Here is a 21,420-nt window from a genome sequence, read left to right on the forward strand (position 1 = left end):
ATCTGGTTTCAGAAGGTGAACTGCTCTCTCCCTCACCCCATTTTTTTCAGTTTGCAATTTCCACAAGTTCCTGTATATTGTAATTCCTGAACAGTGTCTACTTAAGCAGTCATGCTGTATTTAGTTATATGTAATTGTATAGAGGTGAAGGTGTTTTAAGTGTTTCATGGCTACATCTGCAGCAGTGCTATAAAATTGTCAGGTTCCCTTTTGCTGGTGAAATGAAGGAATAGAATTCTTTATTAGAGAATTGCATGGTTTGGGAGGCTGCAGGAATGGAAGTGGTTGTGTTCCCAATGCATTGCCTTTCCTGGTGGGGAAGCTTGCAGGGGGACTGAGGCACAAAACTGTGGTGGCTCTTTTGGGATAACAGGAAGGGGCTTGAGCCTCAGTTGTAGAAGTAATCCAAGGCACAGCCCAACTCTTCCTGGGATGTGGGCAGGATGATCTGCTTCCTGGGATGTGGGTAGATCTGGCCAGATGCTCCTTCACTGCATGGTGTTGAATGAGGTTAAACAAAACCTTAAATAATGTCTCAGATTGGAGGGGGATGGACTTTGCTTTCTATTTTGTGGTGTGCAAGCCAGCTGTAATGGCAGAAGGGGTCTGGACCTAACGAGACTGGTTCCAGTTGGATCTTGGGCCAGTATTTCACACACAGAATTTAAAGTTCAGGAAGTTGCTCGTGGTGTTAGGGTGACAGGAGTGAGTGCTTTCTGTATTTCTGACCTGTGGTTAGGGCAAACAGACACTAATTATGCACCCTCCCAGTGTTGCTCTTGAAGGACAGCTCAAGCCCTAAATCTGAGCTGTTTAACTGCTTACAGCCAGTTCTTCAAGGTTTTCTTGTTTTGAGTGTAAACGTAAAGAGATTTTATACAGCACTCAATAATTTATCACATCAATAATCAGAGTCAGACCTGATGTTTTACAAATAATTTTTTTTATCTTTGATCTCAGTCTTGTCAGTCCTCTTATACTATAAATTATTGAAGTAACTTTTTGATTCTTTGAAAGCCTATCTGCAAAGACAGTATTTTTCTTCTGCTTCCCAAATAGGGCAGTACCCTCCTTATGATTTGTTTTGGTTTTTGATCAATAAAATATAATTAAACTTCTAAAGTGCAGCAAAGCCAGTGACTTTCAGATAACTGAGCAGATGATAGCAGAATTTTCACTTCCTGAGACCTAAAAAGTTTTCAGTTACAAGGTTTAGGTGCTTTTATATTTGTAAAAAACAATCTTGTGCTACTGACACATATGCCAATATCAGAATAATATTGCTGAACGTTTTTTCCCTCAAGGTTTTTGGAACTTGTATCTAAGTTCTGACTTTACAGTAACTCTGTTGCAATATCAAAACATTTGAAATATAATACAGTTTATTTGTAACAAAATATCCTAACACACTTCTTTGCATGCTCATATACTGTAGATCTTTATTAAATTCTGATTGAAGCAGGGTTTGCTATTAAAGCTTCCAGACATGCAATTAAGAATTAACATGGAGGCAGACTTTATTGTGTTGTTCTGTAGTGCTTGGCAGATTCAAAACTTGCAATTTGAGTACAAATTTGTCCCTCATATTTCTCATGTAGGATATTGTGACTCTTCAGTAGCATCTGATGCCTCTGAGGGTGTGCTGTAACTGTGTTCTGCCACAAAGAATTGAAGTTTTCTTTCAATCAGTCATCAATTCTTGATTGTCTTGTACAGTTCTGGTGTAATAGAGATCTGGCAAGAGCACTTGAATAAGGAGTATGACCTTAGTTTTGTCTTTAACAATATCAAAACTTGAATTCAACTGGAGAGATGGGTTAAAATTATAGCTTGGAGCATTGCTTTGCTCCAGCTCCTTTTTTTTTTTTTTTTTTTTGTAAACCTTGATGATGTTTTTATCATAGCTCTAGGAAAAGTTCAAAATTACATTGCTAAAGTAATTTTAAAGACTTGAGGCATATACTTGTTATCCAAAATGTCTAAATTTAACAAATGTATTATTTAAAAGCAAGCAACTCTTTTCAAATTCCACATATGATACTTCTGATCACAAGACTGTGAGTTAAGATTGCCACATCATCAAACTTAAAGCACATTGAGATGAACACCTAAAATCAGAAAGAAGTTAAACTTTTTAGAAACAGAAGACAGACAGGGGAAAGTACTCTGTTGATAGAAGTAAGTTCTCTTTTTTTTAATCTTTTTTTTTCTCCTTGGTTTCTGCACATATTTAAATGTATGTATTGTAAAGATCAAATGGTGCAGTTAAGACTGGAATTCAGAATGCTAGGGCCTGCATAAAAATATCAGTTGATGAAGCCCATTGTCCAATAACTTGGTTAGAAAGATGAGAAATAACAAGGATATTTGTGTTTTGTGATAGAATTAGCTGTGTTTAGTAGAAGTATATGTATATCTGTAGATTTAGATTATGTATGTGTATCATACATTTCTTAAAAGTATAAATCATATTTCTGTTCCACATCATTATCACTCTAGGGAGTCTTGTAAAGGGAAGAGTGGAGTAGCCTTTTCCTATTAACAGTGGGAAAAGTAATCAGGGCAGACTAGAAGAATGTGTCAGGAATTCCCCATTTAGAGATAAGTGTTGTTTTCCTTTGATGGCAGACAGCATTCCAGTATGCTTTTTATAAAAGAGAGTGGATAACTTTTATACATTTCATTTTAAGAAATTTGTAAATGAGAGTGGATTGCAGGAGGAGAAGTGGCAGTCAAGAAAAAAAGACAAAACTAAGACTTTAATATAGAAACATATGAAAATTAACAGTTACCAGCCCTGTGCATAGATTCAATTTCTATGTGGCATTTTTTGTTAGTAGCAGAAAGCAGAAAAGGGCCAGGCTCTAAGCAGTGGTATCACAACATCTTGTGGGTCAGTGAATTCAGCACAGTGGTGTGAGCAACTGTGAATGAAAGGAAAAGCAGGCCAGCATTTCCAAGTGTGGATGAAGTTGGTAATTTTCCCACCCTTGCCCCAAGTGCAGTCCAAGTATTCAAGGAGTGTGCCAAATCTTGGTGTAGTACGCAGCTTTGGAATGCAGCTGCTTCTGACATCCCAAGCTACCAGGGTTTATTTAACTAATGTAATTTAGAGCAGGGAAGATGTGATGATGCTTCCACACATGATGAATCGTGTGGATGACAAGATGACTTCTTAAAAATCTTTTTGTAGTCTGATTCCTTGATGCTATTTCATTTGGGGGAAAATTGTATTCTTTCCCCTTTATCCTGTTTTCCAAAGAATTTTATCCTTAAGTGATTGAATATTCCATTTGCCTTTCTTCTTTCCCTTCAGGTCACTTTTGAGTGGATTGATAAATCAGGAGTTAGATCGAGCCCCCTCCGTGTGCCTGAGCTGAGGGGGAAGTGAACCCATTTTTTCCTTTTCTTTGCTCTTCTGCCTGGTTGGCTGCCAATGAGCTCTCTGGCACAGACTGGCCAGGCTCAGGGTCCCTGGCTGTGCTCAGCTGGACAAATGCTGGACAAATATGGACTGGGAGATGTGCCAGGGGATGATCTGAGATGGAGGAGAGATGTCACAGTATTGTGCAGTAACAAGGAATATGGAAGCACATATGCAGGAGGACAGGGATCATTGAATCACTCCAGTCCCTTGTTCAAAGCTGGATCAACATTCTATTTTAAACTGGGTTGTTTAGGGCATTAATTGGCCAGGTCTTAAAAACTTGAGAGGTGGGACAGTATACAACTTGTTTGTGCAAAGTGTTCCATTATTCTTTCTTCATGAAAGAATTCTTCCCTATATCCAGTCAGAAACAGCTGTTTCAGTTTATGAATTTATTTTTCATTCTTCTTCCAAGGAACCGTAATAAAGCGTCTGGCTCTAACTTCCCAATCAAATCTCCCTTAAGTATTCTTACTCCAAGAAAAAGAGCCCTCATGTTCTCCTCCTGTAGGTTGTGTGCTGCAACCCCCATGACCATCTCGTTGACTTTTCCTGGATTCAGGTTTTTTCAAGCTTTTCTTGTACTGGGTGACCCAAAGGTACAGGGTTGTGGGTGTGGGCTGAGTGAAGAGGAGGACAGAATTTTCCATCTCCAAGCCTCTTTTCTGGATACTAGTTAATTAAATGTCCCTTCTTACTTGCATTTTATCCTTCAGACTTGCATTTTATCTTTCAGACTTATCTTTCAGGGTTTTCTGAGTGATGGCTTTGCTTACATGTGTTTGCGTAGTACAATGGTGCGTGCTCAAATATTGCCAGTCTGACTTGGAGGAATTGCTCCTGCCTGTAGGAATTGTCCTCCCAACTTCAAGGACTTCATTTGCCTGGGTGGCATTTGCAGCATTGGGATTTAATGTGTGTGTCTGCATGCCGTTACTCATTCAGCTTTCAGCAACCTGAGCGCAGCTCCAGCTCTATTACACAGGACAAATTGGGCACCAAGAAAGGTTTAATTTATTTTTTCCCCCATGATAAAGCAAAAATTAGTTAAAAATCATATATACATCTTGCTGAAATCCTTAAGGTAACATGTAAGATAGTGAGTCGGTGATGAAGTTAGTTTAAGAGGTACCGACTTCAAAGAATCCCTAAAATGAGCACCAGCGGTAGCCGGAGTAGAGAACCGTGCTGGGGAGGCGCGGCTTGGGAGAGCGGTGGGGCTGGTGCAGCCACGGCTGGGATGGGAGATAGCGGCGGGGAGGGAAGGGGCAGATCCTGCTGGATGGGGATGGAAGGGAAGGGAAGGGGCAGATCCCGCTGGATGGGGATGGAAGGGAAGGGAAGGGGCAGATCCCGCTGGATGGGGATGGAAGGGAAGGGAAGGGGCAGGTCCCGCTGGATGGGGATGGAAGGGAAGGGAAGGGGCAGGTCCCGCTGGATGGGGATGGAAGGGAAGGGGCAGATCCCGCTGGATGGGGATGGAAGGGAAGGGAAGGGGCAGATCCTGCTGGATGGGAAGGTTTCGGGAAGGGAAGGTTTCGGGAAGGGAAGGTTTCGGGAAGGGAAGGTTTCGGGAAGGGAAGGTTTCGGGAAGGGAAGGTTTCGGGAAGGGAAGGGAAGGTTTCGGGAAGGTTTCGGGAAGGTTTCGGGAAGGTTTCGGGAAGGGAAGGGAAGGTTTCGGGAAGGTTTCGGGAAGGTTTCGGGAAGGTTTCGGGAAGGTTTCGGGAAGGTTTCGGGAAGGTTTCGGGAAGGGAAGGGAAGGTTTCGGGAAGGGAAGGGAAGGTTTCGGGAAGGGAAGGGAAGGGAAGGGAAGGGAAGGGAAGGGAAGGGAAGGGAAGGGAAGGGAAGGGGCAGATCCCGCTGGATGGGGATGGAAGGGAAGGGATGGGGCAGATCCCAGTGGATGGGGATGGAAGGGAAGGGATGGGGCAGATCCCGCTGTATGGGGATGGAAGGGAAGGCAAGGGGCACATCCCGGTGAAGCGGGAGCGAAGGGATGGGGCAGATCCCGGTGGAGCGGGAGCGAAGGGAAGGGATGGGGCAGATCCCGGTGGAGCAGGAGCGAAGGGAAGGGATGGGGCAGATCCCAGTGGATCGGGAGCGAAGGGAAGGGATGAGGCACATCCCGGTGGAGCGGGAGCCAGAGGAAGGGAAGGGGCAGATCCCGGTGGAGCGGGAGCGAAGGGAAGGGGTGGGGCAGATCCCGGTGGAGCGGGAGCGAAGGGAAGGGATGGGGCAGATCCCGGTGGAGCGGGAGCGAAGGGAAGGGAAGGGGCAGATCCCGGTGGAGCGGGAGCGAAGGGAAGGGATGGGGCAGATCCCAGTGGATCGGGAGCCGGAGGAAAGGCGGGGGAGAAGGGGCGGGACAGGACGGGACAGGTGGCGGCTCCCCCCGGCTGCGGCCCCGCTCCGCTCCCGGTGCCACCCGCGCTCTTTTCTCCCTCATTCTTGCGCCGTGGGACGGTTTCTTGCTCTGGAATTTAGCCAGGGAAAGGCAGGAAGGCCTCGCAAAGCCAGCACTCGCTCTCGTGCAGCCGAGGTCGGCGTTTGCTCAGGGACCCCTCCCCAGACGAGATTCCCCTTGCAGTTGGCTCTGTAGGAAGCACTGACCGAAACAGTCACAGATTTCTGTGTTTTGCATAACCCCTCATGTGTCCCAGCCAAACTGCTTTTGAAAGTCTTGTGTCCATTCAATGGAAAACTGACTCAGCAGATTTATTCTTTTGTGGTGGCTCAACACCAATGGTCCATACAAAACACAACTACCCATTTTTTTTCCTGTGTGAAATATGTGTATCCGTGCATGCACACAGGGAGTTTTCTACCCAGAAAACTGTCCTGCCAGGACCATGCATGCCTTGGTAGGGCTGTAGTTTGAATAAGTACATATATTCATGTATCTACAAATTTATATCCAATACTTAGTAATTATTTTGATGAAATGAGGAGTCCTTGAGTGTTACCCATATTCTCTTTTTCTGTTGTTTGGATGTTTTTTAAATGTGTAAATGCATTAGACTGTAGACTGCTTGCTTTTCTTATAAACTCAGGACAAAGTGTCAAATGTCCAGGTAACCTTGAATATGTATTGGGGGGACGGCTGGTGTTTCTAAACAACTCTTTTTAATATGACTTTATTTCTTTGCCTTCAATTAATAGTTTGTTTGTTTTTTTTTCTCTGAAGAATTTCTGTTATCAGTACTATGCCAATAGTGTAGGCTAAAGGATGTAACAGAATGCTTTGGGCTGCACCTTCACCTGCTCAACACTGAAATTCATCTGCACTAATGCTTCTGAAAATAAAGGAATTGTTTTTTCTGTGTAGAACAACTAAGAACTCAGTTTGTCTCATGCTCTGACATGCCTCAGTTTAATGTGAAGGCTAAACTTCAACAAAGTTCTTTAGTGCTTTCAAGTGTTACAGAAATTCTCTGATTTTTCTTTTAAATTTGTAGAGTTGCATCCTTTTCAGGCGGTCATGAATTTGTCACCAAAGCCACATAAATGCACTGTCATGGATTTTTCTATTCAGGAAAATGAAGTAGTGACGTGAAGTCCTTTAGAGCTTTGTTTGTGTTTTGTGTTTTTTTCCTATGGGGGGGTAAGCTAATTCTGTTTTGTTTTGTTTTTTTTGCTTTAGCTAAAAAACTAGGAATTACTGATGTGCCAGCTGAGGTGGTTACTTTTATTTCCCATGCCACACAGAGCAGATTAAGGACAGTGATAGAGAAGGTGACAGTGATAACCCAGCACCGGATGGAGTCATACAAAGTAAGTGTGCCAGGGGTTTGTGCTCACACAGGCACGTCCTGCTGTCCTGCTGGTGCTGCACTGCTGCCCTCAGTGCAGCTCTGCCATGGGCTCTGCCTGGCACTGCCTGCCAGCTCACCCTCTCCTCTCTGGGGCACGAGGGTGGGCAGTTGTTTCTGTCCTTCTCTGCTGGAGTGTCTGGCACGGAGCACGTGCTAAGCTCTTTCTGCTCGTGGATTGGGAGCAAGACTTGATTCCTGAAGCTCCTTTTGTGCCCAGGGTATCCAGGAATTGGATCGAAATTGCTTTGGCATTTAGGAATCTATAGTAACTTTCCTGGATGTGAGAAATGTTAATATTTTACAAAAGTTGCCAATGTATGCCTTAGCAACTAAAGAATTCAGCTGTAAATTCTTCAGTGATTCTTTTGTTCGTGATTGTATTCCTGAAGAAAATTGAAACAATTTTGATATCTCAAACCAGGGGGAAATTTAAATAAAAATCTACAAACCAGTTTGAAATTCAAATAAATTAAGTGTCTTTCTTGATATATTTGAAATACCTTCTCCAGTAGAAGTAAGATGCTTGTTAGTTATTGTAGTTAGACTGGTGTCAAGGAAGATGGCAGTAACTAGTTGTGTGTTGACTAAGCTGTGGTTTGATTTCTTTAGCATATATATATATATGTATGTTGAGTAGCTCTGGTTTAGTTTGTTCCTTGGTTTCGTGGTGTACTGTTTTGTATTCCTGGAGTGGCACTCTAGTCAAACATCTTTGGACTGTGTCTTAGCCTACCTATTTCCCAAACCTGGGAGCCCCATGACCTGAGTCATGGTTGGACTAATTCCATGTGATATTTGCAAAAACAATAATCTCTGATCTGTGACTATAATCAATGTCATTGCGATAGAAAAATGGATTAAAAAATAAAGGCCACTCTTCCTTGTTATTACCTACATTTAGGTTTTTCATTGCAATTGATGGATATATTCTGCTATATTGGATTAAAAGTAAATATCCTTGTTTCTTTTCAGTATTTATCATTTTCAGAAGTGTTGAGTCCCTCCTTCCTTCTCTCTAGGTTGGTGTCTGAGAAGAAAACAGTTTGCTTAGTCTTTGTTGAGCCAAAGAAGAATTTAAAACGGTGCCTTAAAAGATCCTCAGGAAAAAGATAGTGTTGTCTCTGATTGAAATGTAGAATTGTCTCTGTCTTGTGTATTTTTCTTGGTTAATGCTATTCTTTGATTTCATAGCATGGTAGTCAGAAGGAGAACATTAAGTAGATAAATGGGATGAAAGTAATGTGGAAAACCTTTTTATCTGTCTGACATTCTGAGTGTTCTGCATGTGGCTCATGCCATAAACTCTCCTGGTTGTTGTGTGCTAGGAAAACGAGCATGCTCTTAGCTGTTATAAGCTTCTGTTTTAATTGGAGTTAGAGGTTTATTCTCAACTGAGTTTTTAGCTTTAATGCTTTTGTAATGCTGCTTCTTGAGAAAGTCTGTTACTAGTTCAAGACTAGTACCAATACAGGAATTATAGGTTATGAGCCTGCTTATAAACTATAGCTGGGATTAGTCAGTAATAAAGTTAAGCATTTTAGATATTTTCCATCATTAAATCAGTTGGTTTTACTTTTTTTAACTCTTTCATGTATCTGGTGCTGATAAGTCAATTCTTGAAATTGCTTAGATATCAATGAAATTATCAGAGTCTTACAGTGTTATTAACCAGAGGCTGGCTTCATTCCCCCAAGCCTAAAAAATAATCCTTTTATTATTAGTGCAGTGGAAAGATTTTAATGTGTAACACTTGGAGTCTCTAGATGCCTGGTCTGGGTGAAGTGGCTGTTTTCCCAAGGCTGTCCCTGTTTTCCAGGATGATGAGTGGTACGAACAAGCCACAGATGTCCGATCCCAGCTGAAGTTCTTTGAGCAGCTGGAGCGTTTGGAAAAGCAAAGGAAAGATGAACAAGAGAGGGAAATTTTGCTGAAGGCTGCCAAGGTATCACTTTCACTGGTTTTTAACTACTTAACAATCCATAGCTTTCAAACAATTATTTAGTTTTGTGATGTGTGTTTCCTAAGCACATTTTGTTTCTGACAATGAGGAAGGTGCTGTTGGTGTGACACCACACCCTGAACTCATGGTCAGGCTCTGGTCTGTGCTCCAGACCCCCCTCCCTGGGATGCCTCTGGGTTCTCCACATACAGCTCCAAATTGGATGAGTCCTTGGGAACACAGGAGACAGTGGCTAACACTTCCAGAATAATTCTGTGAAATGATTTTTGCAATTGCCTTTGAAATTTAATAGGTACCAAGGGTTTCTGTGCCACTGGAGAATCATAGCTTACCCTTCTGGCCTTTAAACAAATTCAGAAAATTGTGAATAATTTTTTTAGAGACTTTTTACTTCTTAGATTTTTAGACTTTGTTTTAAACTATTTTGTTCAGTTGTTCATCTTCATTTAAATGTGTTCCAGTCTTCTCTGTAACTGCAGTGTTTGATTGATCCATGCCTGTGGTCAGTTAGCTGCCAGTGCTCAGGACTTGTTCCTTTGTAACTTTAATTCCAGAGACTGAGTGTTCATAGGTGTGATAGAACAAACTCAGAGGATATTGTTTCAAGAGCACATAGGTGTAGATAAATCTCTCTGTAAATTTAATCATATATATCATATCTAACTGCAAATAAGTTCTTCCCTTAGTTCTCCCATTTTTAGTTGTATTTGAATCTTCATTGAGTTTATTTATTGTAGATTCTGAAGAGGTTATACAGAACAACTCAATGTTTAGTTGTAGCAGCCTCCTGTTAAAAGGTCCCCAGACTGTGAGATCCAGGCACCTCCTGCTGCTGGAAGAGCTCCTGTCTCAAGTCCCAAGGAAATGTGGGGTGTCAGAAGGAGGAGCTGTGCAGGGAGGGACTGAGCTGCCTTGCTTGTCACTGGTTTTGGGTTTTCTTCCTGACATGAGCATCACAGGTGAAAAAAAAAGGCCCAAGGAGGGACCATCTTGTGTATAAACACATCTGTAGAGCACAGCTTCTTTACAGGAGATATTTGGGAGAGTCAACTCTTGGCCCTGGTTTGTTTTGCCAGTGGGAGCCACTGGCTGTTGTTGCCAGGTGTGTGTAGAGCCAGACATCCTCTCTGAGCCTTTGGGGATGGTACAGCAGCTGAGGAGAGTCTTAAGGCTGCAGAAAGGTCAAAAGCCAGACTAAAATCACTTGAGGAATTTACCTTTACATTTGACATGGTGTGTCTTGTGCAGAATAAAACAAACAAACAAACAGAACAACAAAACACAAACCCAAACCCCACAAAGTACTGGTCTTATTGTAGTAAATTTTTATTCTTGCTGCTTTCAGAGCTATTTCCAAAACCTGGAAGATGCAGGTGGTGTCTGTCAAGTTGAATGAAGTTCAGGTTCTGGGCTAATAATGGAAATATTTCTGGCAGTAGAAGGAGTAGGAGGTTGTAGCTGATTTGTTGTTGTTTTTATTTCTGAATTTTTTTTTTGAGAGAGTGGTGACAGTAAGGAGTTACAGCTTGGGGTTGTCATGGCTCTCTGAAAATGAATGAATCATTCTTCTGTGTTATAATGTATGATAAGGTGGATCACATTAAAATTAGTGTGTTAATTGGTCTGCTCAAACTGGCTGAATGTCTATGCATTTTATTGTAAAATAATGCTGAAATTTAATTTCCAATTTATGCATTTGATTAGTCTATTATTTTGAGTGTTATGTATTAGTAGCACAAGTTTGTCAAGTTCTGGGATCTTAACTACAGCTATCACAAGAGTAAGATGCATTCTGTAAAGAGAAAATTTGCATAAGTAAATGGAAAATTATGTTTAGAGTTGTTTGTAAAGTTAATTAGCATTTATGGATGATTGGGTAGTACTATAGGCTGAAGGGCTTTTTTGTGGAGAGATCACTGAAATTTGGTGCTGCAGATTCCCTTCCACACTGCCGTGGTGGCTGGGAGGGGCTCTCCCTGAGTCTGAGGTCAGGCATTCCATTTCCTCCTTTCCCTCTTTCCCAGAGCAGTGATTCAGTGCAGCCTCCTGCCTGCATCAGCACTTGGAGCTCACTTCTGATGGGAGCAGAGCAAAAGGGGAATTATTGCGCTGAGATCATTTCTGGATTTTTAGGAATTTGTTACTGCAATTTTAATGATTTTAATAGAAATCATTTTCAGACCTGTGCTTCTGCATTCCACCTCACCATGGTTGTAACACTGAGCAAGGTTTTACCCTCAGCTATGATGCTTTTAACTTTCACTTTTTATTAACAAAGCTAACGTGAAAGCAAAGTGTTTCATGTTGCCAATTTAATTTCTTTAATTAAAAGTGAAAGTTATAAGCTGGTACAGCCGTGGGTGAAGTTCTAATGTCATCAATGGGGAAAAATAGGTATAAAATTGAAACTGTTGGCACAGCAGTGGCTCCTGATAGTACAGCACCTGCAGTTGTGACTCTTAACATTATGTAGTGCAAAAAAAATGAATTTGAGACATTCAAGACCCCCAGTGTATCTAAGGGGGCAGTAGAGCTGCAAGTGCCTTAGTTGGGATCAGATGTAGCCAAATACAGGAGAGACCCTGTGGGGCATTTCACAGCACAGGTGTAACAAGCTGAGACTTTACAGTCCTTACAAATCTGAACAGAACACTTTTGTTAGTGGATCAAAAATTTAGCAATAGTGCAGCTTTGGCATTAATAATCAAGCAAAGTGTTGAATAATTGTGGTAATGAAGCACATCAGGAGTACTTTTAGTCTGTCCATCTGCATAGATGCAGAGTATGCTCCAATTTTTAAAAAATTGGTGCATGTTTATAAGTATGGTGTGGTTATAAATACCCTTATAATTTTAAAAACACTGTTGCTTTCTAATTTAAGACAATTCTGTGAAATCTGAAATACCCTTAAAACTCCACTGTTCCACGTGTAATTAGATATCTCTTTTGTGGCCTCCTGCCTTAACACAAGCCAGGGGAAGAGCTGAGGTTTGGAACATTAGGGAGTTTGCTAACATGTAAATGAAGCCCCTTATTTCTGTTGTTTTGAATACACAGATTTAACATACACTGCTTTTCATACTTTGGAAGTCCAATATTTCCATAGACATAATGTGATCTGTGCAGTTTTCAGTTTCCAGCTCAGGAACTCTCTAACACAAAGCATTTGGTTCTTCACAATTAAAATATCAGGTTGTCTGGTCTAATCAAATAGCTGGTGTTTGGGAGAAATGTTAACAAACCTGGTTTGCTGAATACATTCTCAGCAGGAGACAGCATTTAATATATTTAGAGGTATGTTATCTGCTTAGGATCAGTCCTGGGTTTCTCTAAAATTACTATGGGAAGCTTGCTTGCTTTTAAAGGTGTTTATTCATCAACAGGAAAATAAATTATGTAAATGCAGCCCTGCTGTATTTACAGATCTAGACATGATGAACAGGGAGGGGAAGGCAAAGGAATTGTGATAAAGTCCTTGAAAGTATTTGATTTGGTGGGTTCTGTGATTAGTGGGTGTTTCCAAAGCTTTAGAGGAAGGAGACATTGGTGCATTAAAAGAATGTTTCACAAAACAGGTGAAGTGCTGCATATTAAGATTTGGATGTTAGAGGTAAAGGAGAAAGGAAGAGAAAATCCAAAATATGAATTAACGGGAAGAAAAAAGTTAAACTGCAGTTTAAAAAAAGTTAGGAATGATTAGTCAGTAGCTTGACAAAAGAAAGTGTAAAATAGTGAAATAATTGCTTGGTGATGTTGACATGTAGACAAAGCACTACAAGAGCTGAGCAGCAGCAAAATTGTGCAAACTCTTCAGAGGAAGGGAGAGATGTTCACATGTGGAATGGAGTGTAAAGGGAATCCAGTGACATTTCTAAAGCTCATTGAGGCACCTCTCTTAAGCTTGACATTTGCATTTGCTTATATTTGCTTTAATCTGTGTTGCATGAGCATTGGTGTAGCCTTTTATAATTTACATTAGATCATAAAGTGAAGAATGAATGAGATCGTTGATGTTTCTACTTGTCCTTTAATACATTTTAGCCTCTGTGTGCTGATGATTTTATTTCTAAAGCTTGCTGGCATGGTTACCAGCAGGGAAGTATTTTAGTCTTGAAAATCTGCTTAAAAAAAAACTGTTGAATTTTTTCTGAACACAAAAGAGTTAAATTCCTTTTTTTTTTTTTTTTTTAGTAGTAGTGATACATCCAATGTAAATTTTGAATTCTGCTTGTTTAAAACAAGAATTAACCTGGATTCTTTGGAAAAGCTCTTTGGCATGGATTCAAGCAATAATTAGAAAATCATTCCATTATTCTACATGTAAAAATAGTTCTATCTTCACCTTCAATCTGGGTTATATATTAAACTTCACCTGGTGTTTTAGATGTTCATTTTTAGAACAAGATTCCTGTATTTGATATTGTTCAGGAGCTGAGTACCTGCTTTCACCTCTGCAATAATTTTTATCATATATTTACTGTGAACAGGCTGGAGGTTTACATAGAGCAAATGATTTGCTTATCCTGAACTCCAGATCTGTTCTTATTTGGTCATTTTCTGGGGAAGAAGGAAAAGCCCCAACTTTTAAATGTGTTACTTTGCTCTGTAGCACTTGCAGAGTTTTTCCTTCACTTATGGAGCCCAGGAAATTGCAGTGTTACTTTGCATCTCCTGCTTTAATTTTTCTTACACTGTCCCCAAACACTAAGTACATCTGGTGTGTTTTCCAGGGTTCTATCATTTCCTTGTAGAAAGTTAGTAACAGTATTAGAAGTCTTAGCTGGATTCTCTCAGGACACTCTGCTTCCTCCTAAAGCTGCTGTGCTTTCAACTTGTACTTTGCATTTGGCAAATTTGCAGCTTCATACAGGAGTGTAACAGTACTTGGTGTTTCTGTTCTGCTTTCACTGTCAGCCTCACAAGGCAATAGAAGTTCATTGTACATTTATAAATTTATCATCAAAACCCATGAAAGGGCTAAATGCACTTTTCCATACATCCTACTGGAGAAACTGAGGCTCCAGTGATTGAATTGTTCTTGCAAAATGACAGCAAGGACCTTGTTCAGCTCCCTTCATGAGTACTGACCTGAGCCCATCTCCTGGAGAAGCAGCTCACTGACTGGGCTTTGTTACTTTGCTTTTTAACCCAACAGGTACAAAGATAAGTTCTTACTAATTGCTGTGTTGATTAGAAACCCAGCTCTGGCAGACCCACATATTTAATGAAATACCTTTTTGTCCTTTGAACATTAACTAGATCACATTATCTACGTTTTTTCTTCTTGTCTGGCCCAGCAGTTAGGAGGAACCTCAGCCTGTGTTGGGGTGGAGTTTCTTCCTTGGCTGGCACAAGTCTGATTTGGTTATTGGCCACCTCAGATCTCAGTTTGGCATTCAGTTGCTGCAGACACTGCCCTGGCCAAAAACCTCTTTTGCCAACAGGCCCAAAAGCACTTGGAGATGATGTTGGAAGATGAAGCTGATATGCACACTGGAAGAGTTAGGCACATCTAAAAATCTCATTATTGTTTAATGTCACCCTGTGTTATCAGCACTGTCTTTTATAGGTGTGCTATATTAGTTGGAAAAAAAATAATCCCAGTTCAAACAAAACCAACCAAACCCACAAAACCCACAAAGCTGACAGGAGAAAGGATAGAGAATCCTGTGCCAAATCAAGCCAAGGCACTCTCCAGGTGTAGCAAAAATAGTACACAACTCTTTTAAGTGCAAGCCCTTAAAACTTATCTCCCTTTGGTTTTCTTAATGGATTTTTGAATTCTGACCAGAATATGGTATGAAAAATTTAAACACTGGAAAAAAACCTGAGAATATATAACTTTGCAAGCAAATATTCTTTCAAGTTTCTGCCTTCAGCATAGCAACAAGCAGGGAACAACAGACAGGAGAGGGCACAGACACTCCTTTAGGAGTTGGGTAAATGATTCCACTTTAAATCTCAAAGAAATACTGAAGCAGAACTATCACATCTCTCAGGTAGCAGGAACAACAGTTTTCCATAGATGCCACAAAGTTTTTTGGAGCTTCTTGTAACTTTTTATGGAACATTTGCTGAGTGCTGACCCATCACACATTTATAAAGTATAATGTGTGTATTATCTGCCTCTTGAGTTTTGAATTGCATCAGTCTGAGAATGTGTAGTGAGCACAAATATAAATGTAATGGTTTTTTAGCACGTGCTTATAAAGTACTCTGTGTCTAAAGGAATGTTACAGGTTGTTATTGTAATTAAATGATCTGCTTTTAAAGCTGTTCCTGAAGGAAAATACAAAATTTGTCATTTAGCAATATTTATCCAGTTTTAATATTGACCTCATTAATATTATGAGTAGTGAATGAATGGGTTTAACAGAGTGTATTTCTATGCTGTACTCAAAGTAAGCTGATATGGAATAGTAGTATCTTTATAATAAAGATTTACCTCTTGGGAGGGCACCTCTCCAATGGTTCAATGGTTTTCTTCATGTTTTCTTCACAAGCTTAGTTGCAAATAGTAGATTTTAAAATATGTGATTGTAAGGACCTAAATTAAAAAGTTTGGATAATGGAAAGGCTGTATCTTCTGCTCTTGGATGCTTGAATTTTTTAATATTAAATAATTGAAATCTAAACCTTTGTGGAAACTTTCCCATTGACAAAAGGATGGTTGGGCTGGGTTTTTCTGGTTTTGGTTTGGTTTTGGGTTTTTTGTTGGTTTTTTTTTTGTGTGTGTGGTTTGGTTTGGTTCGTGGTTTTGGTTTTTTTTTTGTTTTTTTTTTTTTTTTTGTTTGATTTGGTTTGCTTTGGTGTTTTTTAAATTCAAATCTTGACTGCATCTCATTTACAACTGAGCATTTGACCTCATTTTGGGGGTGAGGCTCATGGGTTTGAAATTGCACTTCTGTCAATTTGAGTGTCCCGTGTTTGATACCTTGTATCCTGTTCCTATTCCTTTGCTATTTTTTAACTTACTGCAACAGATGAGGGGTTCTTAAACCATCTGTTAACCTTTTTTCCCCATTTTTTTTAAACATGTAGAGTCGCTCAAGGCAAGAAGACCCAGAGCAAGCTAGACTGAAACAAAAAGCAAAGGAGGTAAGCAGAGCTAGAGATCATTACACTTGACATTTCAAGGCTTGAACATATTAATTTTTTATGCCTTGCTACTTGTATATCGTTAATAAAAATCTGACTAAAAACTTTTTAGGATGTATTTGTTGCTTTGCCTTTGATCTTAATGTTTGCAAACTAATACATTAATACATGTGAAGCCTAAGGAGATTTTATAAGAGAATATTTCCATACATTACATTTTCATTTCCATTTTAGGTAGCTGTAGCTTTTGTTGGGTTGTTGATGACAGCAGCTCGAGATTTTGGTGGAAAATATATGCCTTTGTCTTTTTGTGAAATGTCGCTTTCTTAGAAATGTGCTACTCTACCATTTTGTTCTGGTAACATTCTTGCAAGTAATGTAATTGCCAATCATTTTCTCTGTCATGTGATTCAGTGGACTGTTTACTCATTTGTCTAAATTACAATAATCTAAAAAATATCAAATAATTTCCCCTGAATCTGTGATGTGTTACTCTAAGAGTACCTTAATTTGCTGTAAATGAGTGAGTGTCCTTTGCTTAAGGCATCTCATGCCTTAGGATTGGTTTGTAACTTAAATCAATTAGAAAGATTAAAATATCCATCAGTTGAAAGCAATTTCAGCAAAATGATGCCATTCTTTTTAGCCAGCTTGTTTGCATATCCACATTAGCAGGTAATAATTATGCACTGGAAGGTAAGATATACAGAAAAATGCATATAGCAAGTCCTTTGGTATTGACCTGTTCTTCCTGTTTTGTTTCCCTCTTGGCAGTATTCTGGAGTCCCGTTAGCTACACAGATTTTATGTATATAACAGTCAAAAAAATCCAAATACATGGATGAGTTTTATTTGTCTTCATTTCATTTCTGTGATTATGTAGTAAGACTTGCTGAAATTAGTTTTTGTAAACATTAGACCAGGCCTTACTGTTACCAGAGTTGGATTTGTCAAGCAAGTATTGAAATGAAATAGAGCAATGAAGTTATTTGGCAGGAAAAGAGGGAGGATTTTAATAGTACTTGTGTTTTGTAGGCAGCCAGTGTATGTAAAGGAAGAATGAGATCCTGAGAGCACTTGGTGGCAGCAGAAAGGGGGGTTGAGCTGAGAGCTGAAGGTGCTGTGCTGCTGGAAGTGAGCAGAGCTGGGATTAAATGCATTGCTGCTGCATCAGCAGGGCTTTCATGGGCATTCTTTCCTGCCATTGGAAACTTGAGGAAGTGAAGGCAGGGCCAGTAAGGGCAGCGTTGCAGCGGTCAGGGTGGAGCAGCTGTGGGGGAGCTGGGGCTGCAAGGGTGCTCAGGGTGAGGGCTGGGCTGGGCACATCCTTGGGGGGAGCCACTGCAGGGGCTTGGGGCACAGCATCTGTGGGTGCAGGGCTGGCTTTGGCTGCTGCAGAGGGAGCTCCATGTCACCATGATATTTTCTGAAATATCCTTTCGCCAGGATTTCTTCTCCTGGGAAGCTGGGAAGCTTCACCTTCTCCCTGTTTTGCTGCTTTGGAATGTGATTTGGAGCTTGTTTATCCAGCATGTGAATTGTTTTAATTTAATGACCACTCATGGTCCAGCTGTGTCAAGGCTCTGAGGAGTCACAGGTTTTTCTTTATCATTCTTGTGAAGCCTTCTGATGTATCCCTTTTCTTTCTATAGTATAGTTTTAGTATAGCTAGAATAGAATAGAATAGAATAGAATAGAATAGAATAGAATAGAATAGAATAGAATAGAATAGAAGCCTTCTGAGAACATGGAGTCAAATTCTCATCTCTCACCTCGTCCTGGGGACCCTCACAAACACCACAGCTCCTCAGTGCTTTGGGCACACTGGGCTGTGGGTGCAGCTCTGGCTGTGTCTGGGCCCTGCAGAAGGAGCTCCTCAGTGCTTTGGGCACACTGGGCTGTGGGTGCAGCTCTGGCTGTGTCTGGGCCCTGCAGAAGGAGCTCCTCAGTGCTTTGGGCACACTGGCTGTGGGTGCAGCTCTGGCTGTGTCTGGGCCCTGCAGAAGGAGCTCCTCAGTGCTTTGGGCACACTGGCTGTGGGTGCAGCTCTGGCTGTGTCTGGGCCCTGCAGAAGGAGCTCCTCAGTGCTTTGGGCACACTGGGCTGTGGGTGCAGCTCTGGCTGTGTCTGGGCCCTGCAGAAGGAGCTCCTCAGCCTGGCTGCTGCAGCCTCTGCCCTCGGAGCTGGCCCTGCCTGCTCGCCCAGCCCACTCACAGAAATGCATCATCTGCTGGCACCACTGATGTGGAATTTCATTCTGCATGTTTGAAACCATAGGAAATGTCTCTGGTTTTAGTAATCAGGGTTCTAAAGCTCCAGAGACTTCCACTTAAAATATTAAATTTTAGTTAGTAAAAACATTTTCTTTTGCAAAGGGGAGTGCGGCATGGTACTGGCAGGATGTTGGTTTAAGATTGTTCATATTTTTTTCTGCACTGGTTACTGGATATTCTTGATGTCTTAAATTATTGGCACTGCCAAAATAAAAAAAAAACCCTCATTTTATAGGATAAAAGGTTGATTAGAGAAACTGTCTTGGGTATGGCTTTGTCATTTGAAATACAAAGTTTAGAATCAATGCCAACAAAAGTGTAAAAAATTTCAAAACTTCACTGCTAGCTGGGGTACTCTTACATGTGCTTATGACCCATAGCTCAGAGAGAAATTGTGTTTCTTCCAGCTTTTGTATAAGCTGATGAATAAAATACTGCCAGCTTCAATAATAAGCTGGATTTGAAGCTGTGATTCCATGATTTCTGTCTTGAATATTGCCTAAAGACCTTTGTTGCACAGATATTCTTGTGGCCTATAGTAAAGGTGTTAGGTAGTGTTTTAAAAAGCACAAAGAGGGCACCCAAGAAACCTGCAGCTCTTCTAGCTTGTATTGCTTGTTTTATGATATGATAGCTTGTTTTTTAATCCCAGCAAAACAGCTGGTGATACCATTATTATATTCTGAAAGTGGAGAATGGTTCAGGCTTTAATCAGTTTGAACGGTGACACTACTGACAGAAGTCAGAGAGAGAAAATGAAGTACCAAAAGAAGTAGTTTGAAGTCTTAAAAGTCTTTTAAATCTTTCTTTAAAAGGAAAAAACTATCCAAAACATCAAAGGAACTCTGGAAAATGCTGTCTTGGAATGCAAAATAGAGGTACCAATAGAAGGATAATAGAATGAAGAGGAAAGAAAGAAAACTAGGAAAGGGTATTTGTTCCAAAACATTCTCCTTCATGGATATTTTGGAGTCTTCATTCTGTAATGCTCTGTTTTTCTTCCTAATTTAAGAAGAAAAAAAGATTAGTTCAGTTTCTTTCACAGAACATCTACCAGTTGAAAGATTCCTTCTTGCTTCTTACTGCCACAAAGACAGTGTAAGTGGAATCTTTGAACACATTTTAGAATTAATTTGATTAGGTAAACATTATCTTTTTTCTCTGTAATTCCATCTTGATCCATTTATTAGCCATTCTTCAAACCACTCTGCATATTGTTTAAACCAAATTGGCATAAAATTCACGTTTAAACTGCATTTAAATACCCAAACAAAGGGAAGGCCCCTCTGCACAGGGTCTTGTTGCAGAGACAAGACATAACACGGGTTCATTCCCAGCCAGACCAGCATTGTTTTAGCTAAGGCAGTGCAAACCCACTCTGATTTCAGTTTGAGTGACTTATTTTGCTTTGGTATGAACCTGTTTCAGGTAGACTTGAGTGAAAGCAGTAGCAGAATGTATCCATGGAGGATTATCGTGCTCAGAACTCTCCATTTACTTTCACACTTCCAAGCTGGTGCAGCCTTTTTTCAGTGGACAGCCTGTGATTGTTTCAATGGTAAACCTATTTAATAAACTATTGAAAATATTTTCCATTGAGACTATTTCAGGGAAAAATGATGTTTTTCAGCTATTAATCTGTTGCGTTGCTTTGTAGCAAATTCTGATATGTCTGACTTGGTACAACTTAATGTAAGGAATAGCATCATTTGTGAGCAGTGTCTGTTTTGTTGGAAATTATATAACTTTCCTAATTATTTTTTCTGATTAATGGTTTTAATTAACTTTTAAATTAATTGTTGCAATCCATAATACGCAGGGTATGGATAATAAGCAGTGGAGTTTTCTATTTTAGCCAACACATAGTTAAGTTTTTTCAGAGACTGCTGTTGTTGAAGTGTGATTAGAAAGTCACTGAAACTTTTTTCCCTAAACTAGCTCTGATAAGCTTCAATGAACAAAGCATTACTAAAGCTTTTAAAATCAAGTTTTAATAAATACACTGATTTATGTAGTCTGGAAGTCACAAATGTAAGCTAAAGAAATTATGGGTTCTTTAATTTCCTTAAAAAGCTTCATTAAATAGAACATAAAAGAAGCCATATAGCTGATAGCAGGCATAGATCAAGATTAGGAATATCTGAGTCAACACCTAGTAATTCATGATAGAAATGATTTAAAGGAAAGGCAGGGAGGGTAAGATCCTTACCATCCATTCTGTCAGGGGTATTCTGCATATCAGGGTCTGTTGCCTAGAAAATATTTTAATTTGAAAGTCAAGTAGCTGAGGTTGATCCTGAGAGACGAACTTGGTTCAAGTTTTTGTGTCATCACCAACCCAGAATATGGCACAATAATGAATAAACCAGACCCTGTAAATGTCTGGGCCTGTGTGCAGGGTTAGATAACCCCCACTGGAATCTGTTCTCAGATGTGCCCACAGCCATGCAAGGGAACTCTCTGACCTCTTGCTGTTCACACCAGGAGCCTTCAGATGCTGGGGTAGGAGCCAGGCACCCTCTGTGCCCCTGCCAGCAGAGTTGGCCCAGCTGCCTGGGGCTGGCCAGGTCCTTTCTGGTCCCCTGGCCAGGAGCTCTGGGAGTGTTCAGGTCCTGCAGGGCACAGCAGGCAGAGAGAGGCTCTTCCACTGTGGGAGCCACTGCCTTGGGTGCTGCCATCCCCCACCTGCAGCATCCTTTGGAGCAAGAGCCTTGCTGGGCTGAGGTTTAGACTTTGGCCTGGATCCTTTTCTGAGTTCTGTGCAGTAAAATATGGGGGCTGTTAGCAGCTGGGGTTCTAGAAAAAGCTATAGGATCCTTCTCTTCAGAATAATGAGATATGTACATCCTG

At 40.6% G+C, this 21,420-nt stretch overlaps 1 protein-coding gene across 1 annotated transcript in view; it reads left to right on the forward strand.

Moving 5' to 3' along the window:
• Window positions 1–21,420, forward strand: part of LOC132333061 (transcription initiation factor TFIID subunit 4-like) — a 145,297-nt gene that overhangs the window by 56,632 nt on the left and 67,245 nt on the right. The window contains exons 11-13 of the mRNA XM_059857802.1: window positions 7,068–7,198; window positions 9,056–9,181; window positions 16,241–16,297. Coding sequence (XP_059713785.1) covers window positions 7,068–7,198; window positions 9,056–9,181; window positions 16,241–16,297 — 314 coding nt within the window. The remainder of the gene's footprint in view (window positions 1–7,067; window positions 7,199–9,055; window positions 9,182–16,240; window positions 16,298–21,420) is intronic.

The sequence above is a fragment of the Haemorhous mexicanus genome, chromosome 12 (assembly GCF_027477595.1).
Source record: "Haemorhous mexicanus isolate bHaeMex1 chromosome 12, bHaeMex1.pri, whole genome shotgun sequence".
In the NCBI taxonomy this organism is placed as follows: Eukaryota; Metazoa; Chordata; class Aves; order Passeriformes; family Fringillidae; genus Haemorhous; species Haemorhous mexicanus.